At 42.3% G+C, this 18,768-nt stretch overlaps 1 protein-coding gene across 5 annotated transcripts in view; it reads left to right on the plus strand.

Moving 5' to 3' along the window:
• SCN8A (sodium voltage-gated channel alpha subunit 8) overlaps positions 1 to 18,768 on the plus strand; it is a 188,543-nt gene that overhangs the window by 106,478 nt on the left and 63,297 nt on the right. For 3 of the 5 annotated variants that reach the window (XM_046012736.1, XM_046012735.1, XM_046012734.1), the window contains exons 8-12: positions 1,010 to 1,073; positions 3,619 to 3,760; positions 5,286 to 5,492; positions 6,331 to 6,624; positions 16,229 to 16,624. In XM_046012736.1, coding sequence (XP_045868692.1) covers positions 1,010 to 1,073; positions 3,619 to 3,760; positions 5,286 to 5,492; positions 6,331 to 6,624; positions 16,229 to 16,624 — 1,103 coding nt within the window. The remainder of the gene's footprint in view (positions 1 to 1,009; positions 1,074 to 3,618; positions 3,761 to 5,285; positions 5,493 to 6,330; positions 6,625 to 16,228; positions 16,625 to 18,768) is intronic. The other 2 variants (XM_046012738.1, XM_046012737.1) reach the window with 1 other exon arrangement.

Below are 18,768 nucleotides of genomic sequence, written 5' to 3' on the forward strand. Positions count from 1 at the left end.
GCCATCACTGGGCTTTGAAAAGTCATTGGGGCTAGAAGGGAATCCAGGGCTTCTGAAGCAGCCTGAGGAAGTTATTCCCTGTTCTCAGGGTAGGATTGTGTTCAGAAGCGCTCTCTGGGCTTTTTCTCTTCCTTTAAAACACAACATGGAACTTTATAACTTTTTCACAGGCACCTAAACTTTTGCTTTCAAAATAAGGCTTAGGAGTTTGATAAAAATACCTTTTGCTTAGGAGTTTGATAAAAATACCTTGCAGTTGGGTTACCTCAGATGGTTCGGAATATGCCTCATAAGCTCTCTTCATATTACTAAGACCTTAGCAGTCAGTCTGGTGTGGGACGTCAGGTAATCTCTAAGTAACAGTTTGAGCCCCTTATACTGAAGGAGTTTTAATAATTTCATTTCGGAAACCACAGCCCTTGGGTCTGCAGTAAGGAACGTTTGGTATGGTAGTACTTCCAAAGAATAATGCGGAAGAGTTAGCAATATCACTACTCATCACCCTGGAGGAACTAAAGGCAGTTAAGTAGCCATAGGAAAGTGTTGCAAAGGTAATTTCAGGAACACATATAGGAAAAGGAAACGTGCCTTCTAATTAATACAGGACAATGTGATCAGTGAGGGTTTTAGCTTATCTTTGGTAAAGAGAAGTTTTAAGGATAGAAGGCTAAGGTTGTATAGAGGAGTAAAGTGTTCAGAAAACTCCTTTTCAGACCCCTTAGACTGAAGTACCAGAAACTAGCATATAGATTTGAAATACGAGTGGAGGTCAAGGGTCTGTGAAAAGACATTGCCTTACAGCTGTGTGGGAGCACTTTTCATTTGTAAGTATATATAAGAAAATAATTAACGAGAAAGAATTCTTAACAGGTCTTACTCTGTCAGGAAAGATTTATATGAGCGAAAATCAATGACTGTTACTGCCGGGGCTAGTTAGGAACCGTATAACCTTATTCTCTCATTCAGTTAAATCTGCCTTATTTATTTCTTGCTCTTCAAACTTTTCTAGCAAATTTTTATACAGTTCCTGGCATGCTGGAACCTTTGCTCTGCGGGAACAGTTCTGATGCTGGGTAAGTAGCTCGCCTAATTGTATTCTTCTCCTTTAAAATAATGTGTCAGTTGAAAATGGGGGATATTTTCACTTTTCTTTGTGCTCGTGTAGTAGATCCTAACTGGGTCTGACATATTGGTTGGCTCATATTTTCTTCTTGTTTCGTATTTGCCCATCCAAATTTGGCATTTCTCCAGTAAGTGAATGTGCCTATAGTCTCAAGCCAAAATAAAAAATGTGAAAAGCTGAGGATAGAGTCTCTTATAGACTCCCCTCATTCTGATTATAACATGATTAATAAAATATAAAGTAGGGAAACTGTCTTCATGACGGATTAGTAGCAAAACCCAAAACATACCAGGCCTGATGGCATGGGAAGGGAACAGAATAGCAACATAATATTTTTTTCCATTTTTAAAAAAGATTTTATTTATTTATTTATTTATTTATTTGAGAGAAAGAGAGAGAGAGAGAGTGCCCACAAGCAGGGGGAGGGGGATGAAGCAGGCTCCCTGCTGAGCATGGATCTGAAGTGGGGCTGGATCCCCAGACCCTGGGGTCATGACCTGAGCTGAGGACAGCCGCTTAAACAACTGAGGCACCCAGGTGTCTCTTTTTTTCCCCATTTTTAAGAAATCGTGGTAAAATAGGTAGAGCATAAGATTTAGTCTTACAGCTATTTTTAAGTGTCCTGTTCAGTGTTGTAAAACTGTCACCACCATCCATCCACAGTACTTTCCATCTTCCCAAACTGAGACTGTACCCATTAAACACTAACTGCCCATTTTCCCTTCCCCTCCTGGTCCCCTAGTGACCTCTGTTCCAGTTTCTGTCTCTGATTTTGATCACTCTAAGTGCATCTTGTAAGTGGAGTCATGCAGGAATCATCTTTTTGTAACTGGCCTCTTCCACTTCGCATGATGTCCTCAAGGTTTACCATGTGACAGCATATATCAGAATTTCCTTCCTTTTAAGGCAGAATGACATTCCATTGTCTGTATATACCACATTTGTTTATCCATTCATTTGTCAACAGACACTCGCATTACTTTCATATCTTAGTTATTGTGAATAATGCTGCTATGAACACAAGTTTATAGCAACATAATGTGAATCTTGATTCTGCTACCTTTAGCTCTGAGACTTTTGGGAAGCCTTTCAACTTAGGTGAGCCTCAGTTTCTTCATCTATAAAATGGATTTAAGATGTCTTGTTCTCACTGCCTCAAAGGGTTATTGTAATGATTAGATAACATACATGAAAGTGCTTTGAAAACAGAAAATTATATAAATTTGAAGGTGTCACTTTATCAGAGTATATTGGTCCTATAGGAATTAGTGTTTTAAGATGACTATGACAGGGGCACCTGGGTGGCTCAGTGGGTTAAAGCCTCTGCCTTTGGCTCAGGTCATGATCTCAGGATCCTTGGATCGAGCCCCACATCGGGCTCTCTGCTCCTCGGAGAGCCTGCTTCCTCCTCTTTGTCTGCCTGTCTCTCTGCCTACTTGTGATGTCAATTCTCTCTCTTAAAAAAAAAAAAAAAAGAAAGAAAGAAAGAAAGAAAGAAAAACCCGCTATCTGGTGTGAAACATTGTTTCTAAAAAAAAAAAAAAAAGATGACTATGACAACTAGAAGTCCGCCTAATTTCTGTATCAAAGTAGGTACTAGAAATTACATTGAAATAAATATCAGGTGAGTCTAAAAGTGGGAGAACTGATAAAACCAAAGTCACTGAAATCCCCAGTATGACTTAGGTTGTCATTAAGGTTGACTATTAAGAGAACAGAGATGATGAAGAGGAACTTCTAGCTGGCCAGAAGTTCCTGTCATTTGGGATCTTAGCTAAGGTGAATTTGGTTGAATGCACATTGATGTGAATGTAGGACAGTGATTCTCAAATTTTGGCATGCATAAACATCACCTGGCATGCCTCTTTAAAATGCAGATTCGTGACTTCCATGTCCAGAGCTTTTATTCCTGGGTCTGAGTAGGGCATAGGAATCAGCATTTTTAGGAGGCATGCCCAGTGATTCTGATCCTCGGCTCCTTTCAGAACGTCTTTTTTTTTTTTTTTTTTTTTTTAAAGTTGACCTGACTAGGAATGCCTCAGTGGCTTATGCAGCTGAGTGTCTGCCTTTGGCTCAGGTCTTGATCTCAGGGTCATGGGATCAAGTCCAGCATCTGGCTCCTTGCTTGGTAGGGAGCCTGCTCTCATTCTCCCTGTCACTCCCCCTGCTTGTGCTCTCTCTCTCTCCCTCTGGCAAATAAATAAAATCTTAAAAAAAAATAAAATAAAAAAAGTTGACCTGACTACTTCCTTCTTTCTTTCTTTTCTTTTCTTCCCTTCCCTTTCCTTCCTTCCTTCTTCCTTTCTTTTCTTCCTTCCTTCTTCCTTTCCTTTTCCTTTCCTTTCCTTTTCCTTCCTTGCCCGCCCTTCCTTCCTTCCTTCCTTCTCTGACTTCCTAGACGGTTACTTATTATCTCCATAGTCCTGGAGATGACTTAAAGTTGATGATTGGGTGGAATTATATTGAAAAGCCCTGAACTTCCTTTCTTTTCTCAGGCAATGCCCAGAGGGATACCAGTGTATGAAAGCAGGAAGGAACCCTAACTATGGTTACACAAGCTTTGACACTTTCAGCTGGGCCTTCTTAGCATTATTTCGCCTTATGACCCAGGACTACTGGGAAAACTTGTATCAGTTGGTAAGTAGTAACACCTCTTCTTTTGAGTGCTGCCTTTTATTTCTTTGGTGACAGAATTCACATGAGGGTTTGTGGGTTTGGAGACATTCTGTATAAGAGACCTTCAGTGAAGATATTATATAGGATGGCAGGATGTTATTTCTCAGAGTCAGCCGGTTTACAAAATTAAGTGAATTCTCCCAGCTCTTGTCCCGGTTTCTTGAGTAACCAGTCATGTATGGCCATAGAGGTTCACAGCCTTGACAGCCTTTTGCCTGGTCTGGGAATCTGCTATCTCTGTTCACTTCCTGTTGTTCCAACAGACCACCTGCAGTATTTCTCTTCTCAGATTTTTGGCTGAGGGCATCTTTTTAAGGAATATCAATTAAACATACTGTACAAGGCACTATGCTAGACATAATAAAGATGAGATTCTATCCACAAGGATCTTGGATTCTCAACGTATCAACATTTGTGAGATCTGTAACACATCTAAACTTGTTCAGGCAGGTTGTAACAGGTTAAAAAAAAGAAAGGTCTACCATTCTGTTGGGCTATCTTGGTGACTGTAGCAAGTCATTTAAATTTGCTGTTGGTGATGGAGAAGTAGGTCTAGGTAATTGCTAAGGGTCATCCAGCTTAGAAATTCCATGATAATTGATTGTTTTCTATTTGACTCTGTCTTTTGGTGATGCCAGTTTGAGAATGAGAAACATGTCTCCCTTAGGCATGAAGGACCTCTTGAAGGGAAGTTTCTAATTTTCAGATCCCATAAGGAATCCTTGCTTTCTGTTGGATAGCCTTGAGTTCTCTTAGGTTCAGTCTTTCTCTTGAAATATTTGTGGTCGATGCTAAGTTCCATTAAATATTCGTGATTAAAAAGAATAACACTGAAAACTAAGTAATAGTGGGTCACATATACATAACCTAAAACCCAAGTGTTCTTTGATGTCTGTTTGCTCACTACTAGTGAAGGGGATAGTCCTAGGATCTTCTTTCTCTCTACTGTTCTTTGTATCTCTTTAAAAATCCACCCTATTGCAGAAGGATAAGGAAAGATGTCACTCAAGATGGGGGCTTTTTGTGACTTGGACCTGATTCTTAAGATGGAATTTGTCTATTAATGCTCTTTGAGGACCCGTAGATAAATGAGCTGAAGTCCTGTATTCTTTTCTTTATACTTGTTTTAGAACCAACTAACAAAGTCAAATATAATTCTTAGCTCAGAGCATTTTTTCCTTTAAAAAAAAAAAGGAATCAAGTATTTTTCCATGAAAGGAGTATATTGGGAGTATTTGGAAATGAAGATAATTTTTTCTGTCACAATGAATGGGAGGTACTAGTGACATTTACTCTGGGTTGAGGACAGACAAAGCCATTTGGCCATTGGGATGCTAAGTGCTCTGCAGCATGAAAGCGCACCATGCAGTAAAGGACTGTTCTCAAAACGCCGCGGTGCCCCTACAGAGGATCATTATCCCACGAGTGGTTTTCAGCCTGCTTCACTAGATGCACATGACTCAGAAAATTGTTTCTGTCTTTACAGACCTTACGAGCAGCTGGGAAAACATACATGATATTCTTCGTTTTGGTCATCTTTGTGGGTTCTTTCTATCTCGTGAACTTGATCTTGGCTGTGGTGGCCATGGCTTATGAAGAGCAGAATCAGGCAACACTGGAGGAGGCAGAGCAGAAAGAGGCTGAATTCAAAGCAATGTTGGAGCAACTTAAGAAGCAACAGGAAGAGGCACAGGTTGGGGATCAGTTCTTTGCTACAGTAACTTCCTGCCAGATCACGGTGACTAAGGCTCCATCTGATTGTCATTCCAGTTGATCTTTTTTAGGCACATGGTCAAATAGAAGTCATTAATCTGATTAAAATAACCCAAGTAACAACTTGCAGATGGTTGGTCCAGTTACTCCATTTGTCTTAATGGCCCAATTGTTTGTTAATATGATCTCTAATGTTCACTGCTCTGGTGGCTGGGGGACGACAAGTGGCCAGAGCAGGGTTTGTAGTGTCTCATGTAAGCACAGCCTTTTTGTTGAGGAAATCGTTAGGATCTCCTTCAGAGATTCTCTGCGGTCATGAAAGTATTGGTTGTACTTGAAAAGAAGACACATGTAAAATGGTAACGTAAGATTTGAAAAACAGACTAGTGATCCCACCACCCTAACACTTTGCTGTCTGATCCTTATCCAAATATACAAGTGTTTTTATACTGTTGGCCGTGTAATGTATAATACAGTTTCACAGCATTCATCTTCAGAGTTGCCCAGAAGAAATCTTGTGGTACCAAGAAGGCAGCTAAGTTCTTGTGTGAGAAACTCAAGAGAATAAATCCCAGAGTTCTCGCCACTGGTTTCTCTGATAGCCTAAGGCCATGTGCCACAACACAGTTTAGCCAGAAAATGGAGACGGCAGATCCTGCCACAGTCTCCTCTGCAGGCTGCTTCGCCTTCCTCCTTCCCTCTGTTTCCCCCATCTGTGGGAAAGGAAATGATCTGCACTAGTGGCTTGGCTTAGGGTGGGGGTGGGAGGCTCCAGTTAACTGCTTCTGACTGGCCTGTCACTGTGGCTCCTCCCCTAGGCCGCTGCCATGGCCACCTCCGCAGGCACTGTCTCAGAAGATGCCATCGAGGAAGAAGGTGAAGAAGGGGCAGGCTCTCCTCGCAGCTCCTCTGAAATATCGAAACTCAGTTCCAAGAGTGCCAAAGAAAGGCGTAACAGGAGGAAGAAGAGGAAGCAGAAGGAACTCTCTGAAGGAGAGGAAAAGGGGGATCCTGAGAAGGTGTTTAAGTCAGAGTCAGAAGATGGTATGAGGAGGAAAGGCTTTCGGCTGCCAGACAACAGAATAGGGAGGAAATTTTCCATCATGAATCAGGTAAACTCTTTGCACGGGATCAAATAAGCCTAAGAAATTCTGCTTTTCAAAATCTCACTTGATTCTCACATTCGCCATTGGCTCTTCATTTTCCAACGCCTTCCCTGCACCCTCTGGCCTACCTCTCCATAGAGGTAGGCGTTACAGGCGTGTTAGGATGGTCCTCTGCTCCAAGGCTGCCCCCCCAACCCCCAGGCTGGCCCTTGGACCACGTGATCGCCTTTGGCAGACTAACTTTAGCCAGAAGATCCATGTCACTCCAGTGGGCCTTCCATTCTAAAACCTCAGGAAGCACCTTTCTCCTTAAAGTTCAGAACAGCAGAATTTAGCTTTCAAACATCTCCGCTTAAGAACTGCATATAATTGTAGGTTGAAAAAAAAGAGTCCTGAAACTCTTTAGGTCACCTTATTTGAGTGTGGCAAATTCTAGTAATTAATTATTCTAGGTATATGGTGTCACGCTGATAAATTAGTCTATGGTGCATTAAAGCCTCCAGTTGTAGCCAACTTTGATAAATGGGGAAACTAAGAGAAAGAGAGAGGATAGGACTTATGGATAATTACTGAGCATTCTGTTACTATAAATATCACCACATAACACCTATTTTTGGATTTCAAAGAACACCACCGAAATCCAGTTCTTAGTCCATTTAATTCCCCATTTTAAGGAAATGCTAGAAAGTTTCCCAGTTTTATGGTAGTGTACCCAGTGTCTCTTCTTATCTCCAAGAGATGTTTCATTGTACCTCTCCCTGGTATCTCTCACCTCCCAGTTCATTCTCTACTAGCCGTGTTCACTTTATCACAGCAGAATCTCTCATGTCATCTCCTCCCTTCTATCCTATTATTCCTATCTTAGTTGAGACCTTTGTATTGTTTCATTCTACTGCAGTTAGCCACTGCATGTTTGTTTCCTCTGATCTTTCTCCCTCTCCTTCATGTTTTCTGTACCGTTGACGGAGCACTTCTTAGTAAAACAGAGCTCTCATTATTTACCCCCAAGAAGTCATGGACTGCCTGCCATGCACTGGGGATTGTGACGGGTCCTAGAGATTCATAGGGGTTCAAACACCATCCCTGTATTGGAGTGGCCACTGAAATTTATTTCTGTAATAGCATCGATGGTTCCATATTGTTCCATAATTGCACTAGGCTGTAGTATTTTAGAGAGCACAGATCTAACACAACTAAATGGGAATTAGTCAAGTAATGTATGCGTGTGTTGGTGAGGGAGCAGGAGGACAGAAGAAAAGACATTCCAGATTTGGAAGAAAGTAACTTCTGGGGTGGACACCCCAAGCTCGAATCACAAGTAGAGTGGTCTTTTAGACACACACATAGGCAAATGATAGCTTCTGTAAGAGGTCCTGAGGTGAGAGATGGTGGTTGGAACTGTTAGACTTGATGAGATACTCAAAGAGGTTGTGTGAGGTAAAGAAAGGAATGGTGGGCTAGGGGCACAACCACGGGTATCCATGGACATCGGAGATGAAGCTCATGCAGGAAAACAAATGAATGGTTATTAGAGGCGCTGAGAACCAGTTCAGTGAAGCCCAGAGAGCACAAAGGCTGGAGAAAGCAGGGGAGTGATCAGTGGATTAAAATTTAACAGAAATGTGTCATGAGCTCAGAATTGGAAATATGTAGTGGATTTGGCAATATAAGTCCTTGAGAACTTTAAAGACACATTTCAGTCCAGGAGAAGGATGGATACCATATGGAAGTGGAATGGGAAGTGAGGACAGTGAGTGTAGACTTCTCATACAGACTTCTTTAAAGAATATGGGGGAAATTATTTTTATTTTTATAACCTGGGTGGGGAGCCCAGAGGAAGGGGAAGTAGAGGTAGAAAATGGAGTAGTACAGAAAAGAAATGGAGCACAGGCTTAGCAGATGTGAAAATAGATGTAGTCTTTAACAGGAAAGGGGCCTCTCGTCCCCAGATATCAGGATTATAGGGGAGGGTGGGTGTGGATAAGTTTGTAGGTAGGAGGTAGGAATTTGAGGAAGATGACGCTGGACAGTATCTAGTGTGCAGTAATACAGGAAATTCAAAGTCCTGCTGAAGAGAATGAGAGATTGAGTAGGAGGTTTAAAGAAAATATTGACAGTGTAGAATAGTTATCATGAAGAATGGGAGAGAGAATTACCTAATCAGATTTACTCTGTCTACTGATGAAGGACCAGCCTCTCCTGGCCTTCTCAGTCCCCAGTCACTGCGCCCTATCAGGTACCCCGCACTTACACCAGAATGAACGGCTAGATGCTTCTCATATACGAGGTTTGTTTCCTACCCTGTTTTGCTCCAGAAAGCCCCTCTCTAAGATGCCCTACTTTTCTCTCTCTCAATGTCCACATGATACCATCATATTTACTCTTCTCTCAGAAAACCTTCCCGATCTCCCCCATTCCCCACTTTGTCGGACATTACCATTTCATCTTTCCATTATGTTTTATACATACCTTATGTGTTGCTTTTTACTCTGCTTGGACTCGCATTCTTCCTCTCTTAGACAAAGTGTTCAAGGCAGGGCCTGCATATGGCTAGCATTAAGATATTTGTTGGACAAATGGAGGGGGGAGTTTATAAATCTGATTTCACCCCTTCTGGCACTTCTTTGTGGCCTGGAGCCATCTCTCTGTCTCACCTTCACCTCACCTTTCTCATAATTCAGCCTCTTTTGGGGAAAAGCGTGATTCAGCTTTGTTGTCATCCAACCCTTGTCTTGAGAGCCATCACCGAGCTAGTTAATGAATACCTTAGTGCGGTTATTGAATGGTCTCTGATTAATCTATAGGCTTTAGCACAGAGTTGCACTGATTGCTCCCTAGCTCAAAAAATAAAACTAGGCCTCTGAAATGTCCTGCTTTGCATGAAAATGTTCATTTCCTTTCATTTCTCCATCTGAAAAAAAAAACTGTAGATTCCTAGAGGCCATGGCTGTCTGCCAAGCCTTGCTGAGAAACCCCACATGGAAGTCATATTCTTTGTCCCAGGACTCTTCTGCCATTTCTCTGGTTTTATCTGGAAGAATGAGGAAACTGAGGCCCAGAGAGATTAACTAACTCATCTAAGGTCATGTGGCTAGTAGATGTTAGAGTCCAGATTTGAACCAGGTCCTTCAGACCACAGAGATTTTACTCTTGAACACTACGGTTTGTAGCCACCCCTCCCCACTCACCCCCACATATTCACCCCTACCCAGTCACCTCCACGTGGACATGCATGGCTATCTCCTGTTGGCTCACCAGCGAACATGGCTTCCCTTTCCCATGGCCTGTTCAAGTGGATGTCCAATTCCTTTATGTCCATATCTTCAGAGAGCCCCTTAAGTCATCTGCCTACCCCATCTCCTACTCAGTTCAAATTGCTGCTATGGTTTTAGGGCTTAGGACAGTTCATGAAAAGTAAGTATTATCAGTTTTTCATAGTATTTTAGTTTTTCCACTACAGCATTTCTCAAGTTTTTTGATCTTAGGACCCTTTGCTATCCTTAAAAATTGAGGACCTTGGGGCACCTGGGTGGTGTAGTCGATTGATCGTCCAAAGTTTGGTTTCACCTCAGGTTGTGATCTCAGGATCATGGGCTCGAGCCCTGTGTCCAGTTCAGCACAAAGTCTACTTAAGACCCTCTCTCTCTCTCGCTCGCTCCCCCCTATGCCTCCCCCTCTTATGTTCTTGCTTGCTCACTCTCTCTAAAACAAATAAATCTTTTAAAAATAAATAAATAAAAATCCTTTGCTATGTTAGCACCATAGATCTTTAACTCATGAATGATTTGTAGTATCCTGCATTGATCATCTGGGAAATACTGGTTCACTGAGTTACACAGATATTCCAAGTACTGACACACAGTATTAAAAAATCGCATAAATTATTATCATGACCAGCTCATCAGAAAAACCTAAATACTGTGAAATTGTCAGGCTCTCAGAGTCCACTCTATACTTAGAGGAAATGAAAGCGAGAAAGGCAGATATCATTTTAGTATTATTGTGAAATAGTTTTGACCTCTCGATCCCCCTTAAAAGGATCACAGGACCCCCAGGAGTCCCTAGACCACACTTTGAGAATAACTGCTGTTTGGGGAAGAAAAAGTGAAGTAAAGAAAAAGTGAAATATGACATGACAGAGAACATTTAAATCACTAATTTATCCCATCCTAATCATCCCAGTCACTGTTAAGCCTTGTCCCAACAGATAGCTGACATGGGTGCCCTAAAATCCTCAGTTAGTTTTTCTGTGGGAGAATAGGAGGGCCACCTCCTCAAATCAAGAACACCCTGGAGCCATTCTCCCAAGCAAATGCCTGGACCTTGGGTAGTATATTTAGTGAGCTGTGATGTGCCTGCTTGAAAAGGACCAGAAGCTCCTCATGGGTGAATGGCTAAGGCCCATGCATTTTATAGCCTGGATCCCAGGAGCAAGTAGAGCCCAGGGTCCTGAGTCATCACTGAAACCCTCCAGCCCAGGGATGGTGAGACTGAGGAGAGCCTGGGGTGGCTAACCTCAGGATCTATTTCCTTAAAGAATAGACTAGAGTGGGATTGAATGCTGGGTCCAAGGAGAGGTGCAACGAATTCTCTTTTCCCCTCCCACACTTACTACTGGCAACCCTTTTGCCAAGAATGGAACAGGGACTAAAGAATAATAGATTATTTTCTTTTAGCATTATTGTCTCAGGATCCTGATTTCTATGCATTTGTAGGTCACTGAATTGATTATTATCTTACTTACACTTTCCTATGGGTTAGGAATAGATCTCATATAGTATATATATTTCTGACTAGGCTGCAAGGTGCAAGAAGGCAGGGACCGTGCTGTATGTCTTCTTTTTTTTTTTTTTTTAAAGATTTTTATTTATTTATTTGACAGACAGATCACAAGTAGGCAGAGAGGCAGGCAGAGAGAGAGGAGGAAGCAGGCTCCCCGCTGAGGGGAGAGCGCGATATGGGGTTTGATCTCAGGACCCCGAGATCATGACCCGAGCCGAAGGCAGAGGCCCCAACCCACTGAGCCACCCAGGTGCCCCCTGTATGTCTTCTTTATGACATCACTTAGTACACACTAGGTATTTAATGATCATTTGTCAAATAAATGAAACTTCTTTCCTAATGTGAAGACCTAATGTACCGTGTAGTGTCAGCAGCCAGCATTGGCTTAATGCAAAATTCAGGGAAGTGAACTCTATGAAAAGTGAGGCAGTGACCCAGTGCAGGTGTGGGGTAATGCCCAGGTGTGGGTGGCCAATTTACAGCATATAATCTAAATACACGTTCATGAAATTGAACACTGCACCTACGATATACAAAGCCCTCCAGGAGATAAAAAGATGAATCAGTCAGTGTGTCCTTAAAGAGCCTCTAGTTGGTTAAAAAGGAGAGCAAAAGCAGGTATATAAAGAACTGTAGTTAAAAGTAGAGTGCAAGGACTCTGAAACAGAAGCTGGGGCTGTGGAAGGGTGGAGGAGGTGTACAGAGGAAGAAGCTGAAGGGCTGTACCATGGACAGTGGCGAGGAGTTCCACAGCCAGAAGTGTAGAGCATACAGATCCGCAGGCAGTGTGGCTCTGTGGTTGGGTCTCTGCAGGGAAAGAGTGAAAGATAAAATGGAAGAAGTTAGTTACGGTCAAAGCTGGAGGATCTTGAAGGACACTTTTAGGACAATGATTGATGATATTAAGTGTGCTCGTGGGATTTAGCAAAGGCACCCAAGAGTTCCTGAGTCTTGTCTTGTCCTGACCATATTTCTCCCCAGTGAGCCCTGCAAGGGAGATACATATGCCCAAGGCACTGTTACTAACATCTAACACAAAACCTCAGAACCTTACACTGAACTGAACATGTGGGTAGAAGCTCAAAGGTACTTCCTATCCCCCTGCCCCTGCCATCCAATCTTGGGATCTTTTTTTTTTTTAAGATTTTATTTATTCATTTGAAAGAGAGAGAGACAGAAAGAGCATGAATGTGGCAGAGGGGGAGGGAGAAGCAGACTCCTCGCTGAGCTGGGACCCTGGCATGGGACTCAGTCACAGGACCTAGAGATCATGACCTGAGCCACCCAGGCGCCCCAGGGGATCTTATTGTATTAATCATTGTTTCAATTTTCTGTGTATTATGATGCTTTGACATTTTAGGAGCCTTGCTAACTGGGGAGAGACTGCCCCTCCCAGTGCAAACTTAGTTCCTAGACAGTGAACAACTTGTCTGAAAGTGCACCTTTCATATATGAATCAACCAATCCAAACCCTCAGCCCCAACTTTTTATCTAACACTCACACATCAAGACACATGAAACCAGTGTTTCTTCTGCCCTCAGTCACTCTGAGGGCCAGGTATTGGACAGCTAGGACCACTCCTATAGACCAGAGCCTGCTGAAATTACTCAAACCACCTGATCCTAAACTTGTCAGATATGCCTACTCTGCCTCAGCCATTCCTTCTGAGGAAACCATCATGCAGGCTCTGAACCATGCTTTTCCCCTGCTCCTTTTGCCTCCTAACTGACCCTAGTACCTCCCCATGAGGCCCTGCCTGGCATGGCATACCATGCCCCCTTCTTTTGAGAGCTGTAAGTAATAAACTCTCCCAAAGCTAGCTGTCTCTGTGTCTATCACCTTACCATTTCTCATTATAACAAAATAGGTACAATAGCAAAGTTTTGCCTTTGGCATAGCACATTGCCCTGAGGTATAAAAATTTAGGGGATGCCAGTCAAGGGACAATTGGAAACATTAGTTTCGGGGTGCCGGGGTTGCTCAGTGGGTTAAGCCTCTGCCTTTAGCTCAGGTCATGATCTCAGGGTGCTGGGATCAAGCCCCGAATTGGGCTCTTTGTACAGCGGGGAGCCTACTTCCCCCTCTCCCTCTGCCTGCCTCTCTGCCTACTTGTGATCTCTCTCTCTGTCAAATAAATAAATAAAATCTTAAAAAAAAAAATTAGTGTATTTTAAGTTTTCTTAAACCCAGGAAATTTAAATCCATTGTAAGGCTTTCCGAATTTACCTATCTTATTATCAGGGCCTTTGGGGTATTTTAAATTCAGGAGTAGGGTAGATGTCACTTGGATACATATTAGTGTATGTATTTATTTATTTATTTATTTATTTATTTTAAGATTTTATTTATTTATTTATTTGACAGAGAGAGAGAGAGAGACAGATCACAGGTAGGCAGGGAGGCAGACAGAGAGAGGAGGAAGCAGGCTCTCCGAGGAGCAGAGAGCCAGACGTGGGGCTCGATCCCAGGACCCTGGGATCATGACCTGAGCCGAAGGCAGAGGCTTTAACACACTGAGCCACCCAGGTGCCCCTAGTGTATTTATTAAAAAAGAAAAAAGTTCATAATTTCTCAATTAAAAAAAAGTCTGATTTGGCCAATTGCTTTGACAATGAGAACTGGCTTTGCTAACCTATATCATATGGTAGACATTTTTGTAAATAAAATGAGCTGAATCTTTAGCTTTAAGGTTTTGGTGAAAATATCATTAAAGCATGTAGTAAGATAAAATTATTTTATTAAAAAATTAATGTTGGAAAAAAATTAACAGTGTCAGTGATGTATTAAAATTAATGATATTTTGATTATTCCAACCATTTCTTTTGGGTTAAATAAGGCTCCTCTAAGTAAAAGAATAACCTCTTTAAGAGTAACCCATATTTTTATTAGTAAATAAAAATGAAGCCTTTTTGGCATCCTCAGAAATCAAGAAATGGAATACTTGTAACAAATAGGTAACAAATTATTTGGCAAATTGGGTGGTTTGCAGTTCTTTGCTTTCAATAACGTTGAAAGACTACCTGATATGATTGTCAGCAAGTAGTAGATCATTAGGATAAATTTTGCCGATAGCTTATTATGTGATTCTGGTATATCATTTGAAAGGAGATTGAAGACTTGAGTGACATTACTATAACCAAATTCTTCTGTTCCAAGATACTATTTATGTGAATAGAGTTTCTCAGCACTTAAAATCTATATTAGATAGGGAAGGGAGAGCTGATGTTGAGCCATATTTGATTCTAATAATAATACTATCTACAAATATTTCATCACCAAAAACAACAATTGGAAAAAAACTCATTAAGAGACACATTTTAATAAAATTTTCTTTTAAGCTTAGTAATTACTTATAAAATGTATAATATCTGTATATATCTTGATCAATTTTATTAACAAGAATTATAACAAAAAAATAAATCTGAGAGAATTTTTTAAAAATTCTAAGAGACTCATGGTTACAGAAATTTTTTTTTAATTTTAAGTACAGTTTATAACTTTTTGTTGAAGAAAATTGTTGCTTAAAGGTGATCAATAAAATATAGTAAAGCATAAAAAATATACATTAGCATACAATTCTCTAGGGAATGTGGAATTGGAAGTATGGGTTGAAAGAGAAAGAGATGAGAAATTTGTAAGTGATAAATAAAAGTTTTATTTTAAAATGTCAGTGCAGGGGCACCTGGGTGGCTCGGTCAGTTGAGCATCTACCTTGCGTTCAGGTCATGATCCTGGAGTCCCAGGATTGAGATCAAGCCCCACATCAGGCTCCGTGTTTTCTTCTCACCCTGCTTGTGCTCTTTCACCATCTCTCTCTCTCAAATAAATAGATAAAATCTTAAAAATAATAATTAAAAAATGAATAAAATATCAGTGCAGGGAAAACCTAGGTGTCTCAGTTGGTTAAGCATTTACTCTTGATCTCAGCTCAGGTTTTGATCTCAGGGTTGTGAGTTCAAGCCCTGAGTTGGGCTCCACACTCCTTGTGAAATGTACATAAATAAATAAATAGTGCTGGGAATTTTATAATTTAAAAATAATTAAACTTTTGATGGGGGCACCTGGGTGGCTTTGTCCAGTAAGCATCAGCCTTTGGCTCAGGTCATTATCCCAGGTCCTGGGATGGAGCCCACATTGGGCTCCCTGCTCAGTGGGGAGTCTGCTTTACCCTCTCCTTCAACCATCATGCTCTTTCTCTCTCTTTCTCTCTTGCTCTGCACTCTCTCTCTCAAAGTTTTTTTTTTTTTTTAATTAACTTTTGATGAAAAAAATGTTGACTTTAAAATGGAGTCAGAGGGAACATACATAATAGTCAACTGAATAAAAAAATACTCCAAGGCCACCATTGGCCTAGGACTTGCGGTCAGGGCATGTACTCATTGAGAGAATCTCGAGCAATCGAGCACTTTCACATTCTCTCCTTCTTGCCAAGTGTGGCATGGAGGCTCTCTTGAGTAAACGAGCACATAGTAATGGGAAATAGACACAGCACAGTGTTTCCTGGTGCATTAGACTCTACATGGAGCTCGAGATAAAAGCATCATTGCAATGCATGGGTGAACAGTGAGTAGAAATTTTGTATGGTTAGCTGGTCAAAGACCTATGCATCGCAAGGCGATGGGGCAAGAAGCGAGCGCGTACGGGTGTTGAGTCGTACTAGGAACGCAACATCCAAAGGTGCTTTCTGGGAACACTTGTGTTCTGATAGCAGGAATGCAAGGCTAGGACCAGTTGGGGAGGCCAACAGCCTCAGCTCAGCCAGTGCGGGGTGCGCTTCCCGTCTCACTCCTGTCTCTGTGTCTTTTTCTTGTCTCCCTGCCCCTGCAGTCCCTGCTCAGCATCCCGGGCTCCCCGTTCCTCTCCCGGCACAACAGCAAAAGCAGCATCTTCAGCTTCAGGGGGCCCGGGCGATTCCGCGACCCGGGCTCGGAGAACGAGTTCGCGGACGACGAGCACAGCACGGTGGAGGAGAGCGAGGGCCGCCGAGACTCGCTCTTCATCCCGATCCGGGCCCGCGAGCGCCGCAGCAGCTACAGCGGTTACAGCGGCTACAGCCAGGGCAGCCGCTCGTCGCGCATCTTCCCCAGCCTGCGGCGCAGCGTCAAGCGCAACAGCACGGTCGACTGCAACGGAGTGGTGTCCCTCATCGGTGGCCCCGGCTCGCACATCGGCGGGCGGCTCCTGCCAGAGGTGAAAATAGATAAGGCAGCTACCGACGACAGTGTAAGGAAGTAAACGCATAGACCGAGGCTAGGCATGGCAGTCTGTCCCGCGCCCTCCTCTCTCCTCTCCGGCCGGCCTCTGGCTCCCACGCTTCCTCCCCCACTCTCAAGTCTCTGTCCCCACCAGCGCCCGCCCGCTTCTGTCCTCTCTCTCCCGCTCTGTTTCTGTTTCTCTCTTCTGCCCCTCCTTCTTCTCCCATTTACTTTAATCCCTGCTCTGTCCACCCTACCCCCTCATTTCTATTGCCCTACCCCATCAGCTCCTTGCTTTCTTTTACCTCCTTTTCTTTCTCTCCATCTTTGCAAGTCTTTAGCAGCCTACTGTTTCCCTCTCCCCACCTGCTCTCCCTGAATGCCTCTGGCCAGCGGATCCTGCCCTGATGGAATGAGAATTGCCACCACCAATGACCAAGTCTGAGCCGGTTTGGAATTACCATTGCTTCTTTCCCTCCCACCTCCTGTCCCCATAGGGAAACAGCATGGAATTTAAAGCTCTGCTCTTTCTTTTAAAAAACAACAACAATAATATAGCTCAGAATAATTTTCCAAGTCTCCTCTGTAAGAAGGAGGTGTGATTTTTCCAAAGAGGAAGGTGGATGCCTGGTGTGGTGAGCGGGAGGTGTGCACCAGGAAAAGCCAGGCAAGGAGAGGTTAGGGAAGCCAGTGCAGAACTGGAGCTAGACGTTCAAAAGGGATTGAAATGGAGATAAATCAAAGGAGGGAAAAGTAGGAGGTTGGGGCAAGAACACATGGTGTATGGGGGAGGAAGGAAAAGGGAAGCGAAAGATGAATTTTAAATGTAATCAAATGTCAGGCTCTGGAGGAGCTGCATATAATAGCTTCATAAAACACTTGTCTAGGGGGTTGGCTAATGGCTACCCTCTTTGGGAAAAGCCATCTCTTCACATTTCTTTAAATTCTAAGCTGTTTATACCTTTTTTTTTCTAGTTTCAAATTCTTATAACCTCAGCGATCCTAATCCTCTGTGCCTCTAACTCCCTAACTTCCCTCAGTCCTTCCTTAGCTGGCATAAGCTCCTTGAGACAGCATGCCAGTCCGTTTTGTTCTAACACTTCGGTTTCCTCTAACACAGCACGGAGACAGCCCATCCTCTAATTAGCATGATGCATGCGTGGAGGAGAACTGGACAGTCAAGGCTGGAATTAATCCCAATGATCTGTTTGTAACATTTCAGGACAGTTGTTGACTGTATAGATTAAAAAAAGGCACTTAGGATGTGTTTGACATTGTCTTTTCTCTCCTGCCTTTTTATTTAATAGCAAAATACCCCCCTCCACACACACACACATATGTTTGTTTAGCTCTTTACAAGCTACAGATTACTTTTACGTTCGTTATTTAATTTGCTCTGAATAAAAATTTTCTGTAAGGCGAACCAAGTGGAGGGCATTATTCCTGTTTCTAGATGGGGAAGTAGAGCTCAGAGGATTTGGGCTCCTTGAGGTCCCACAGCTCGTTGTTGATAGAGCCAGAGTCTTGGAAAAATCAGTCTTCTCTTTTTCAGTGAATTTTAATGCCTTCTTTGTTTAGTCATGTGGCCATTTTTCTTCTGGAAAACTGTTTCTTTTAATATCAACTATATTAGGAACAATAATAATGACAAACAGTGGTTCCAAAATCCCCCCAAAGCCAGATAGTTGGCCAAAATAGACGTTATAGATGATTATCTTTACTTTAAATATAATTTTGGATTGTCCCTAATTCTATATCTAGAGGCAAATTTTTAGGCTCCGTAATTAGACAGTTATATTCTCTAAAAAAGCAGGAGATTATATCAGTAGAGAATGAGGGGTGGGTCAGCATGGACAGTACAGTTTGGGCAACTCAAATATTAAGAACCAAATTAAAATTTGATATTCTGGCCGGTTTTTTAAATACTTTGGCCAAATAACACATCTTGCCTTTTCTTTGAAAAGAAGGTATTAGAAAAGGTATCCAGAAAGGAAGAGATTGAACTTCAGCTGAAGGCAGATGAGCACGTTTGCTTATTGGTTTTGTTTTGGGGTTTTTTTTTTGCAGCTTCTGTTATAATGTGTGGGGGGAAAATTTGAGAGGCAGTTGAGCAGATGGCTGTCTGCACCGCCTCACATTGTAGCCTGCAGAGTGCTGTCTTTGGGTTTTGAG

The sequence above is a fragment of the Meles meles genome, chromosome 7 (genome assembly GCF_922984935.1).
Source record: "Meles meles chromosome 7, mMelMel3.1 paternal haplotype, whole genome shotgun sequence".
NCBI lineage: Eukaryota > Metazoa > Chordata > Mammalia > Carnivora > Mustelidae > Meles > Meles meles.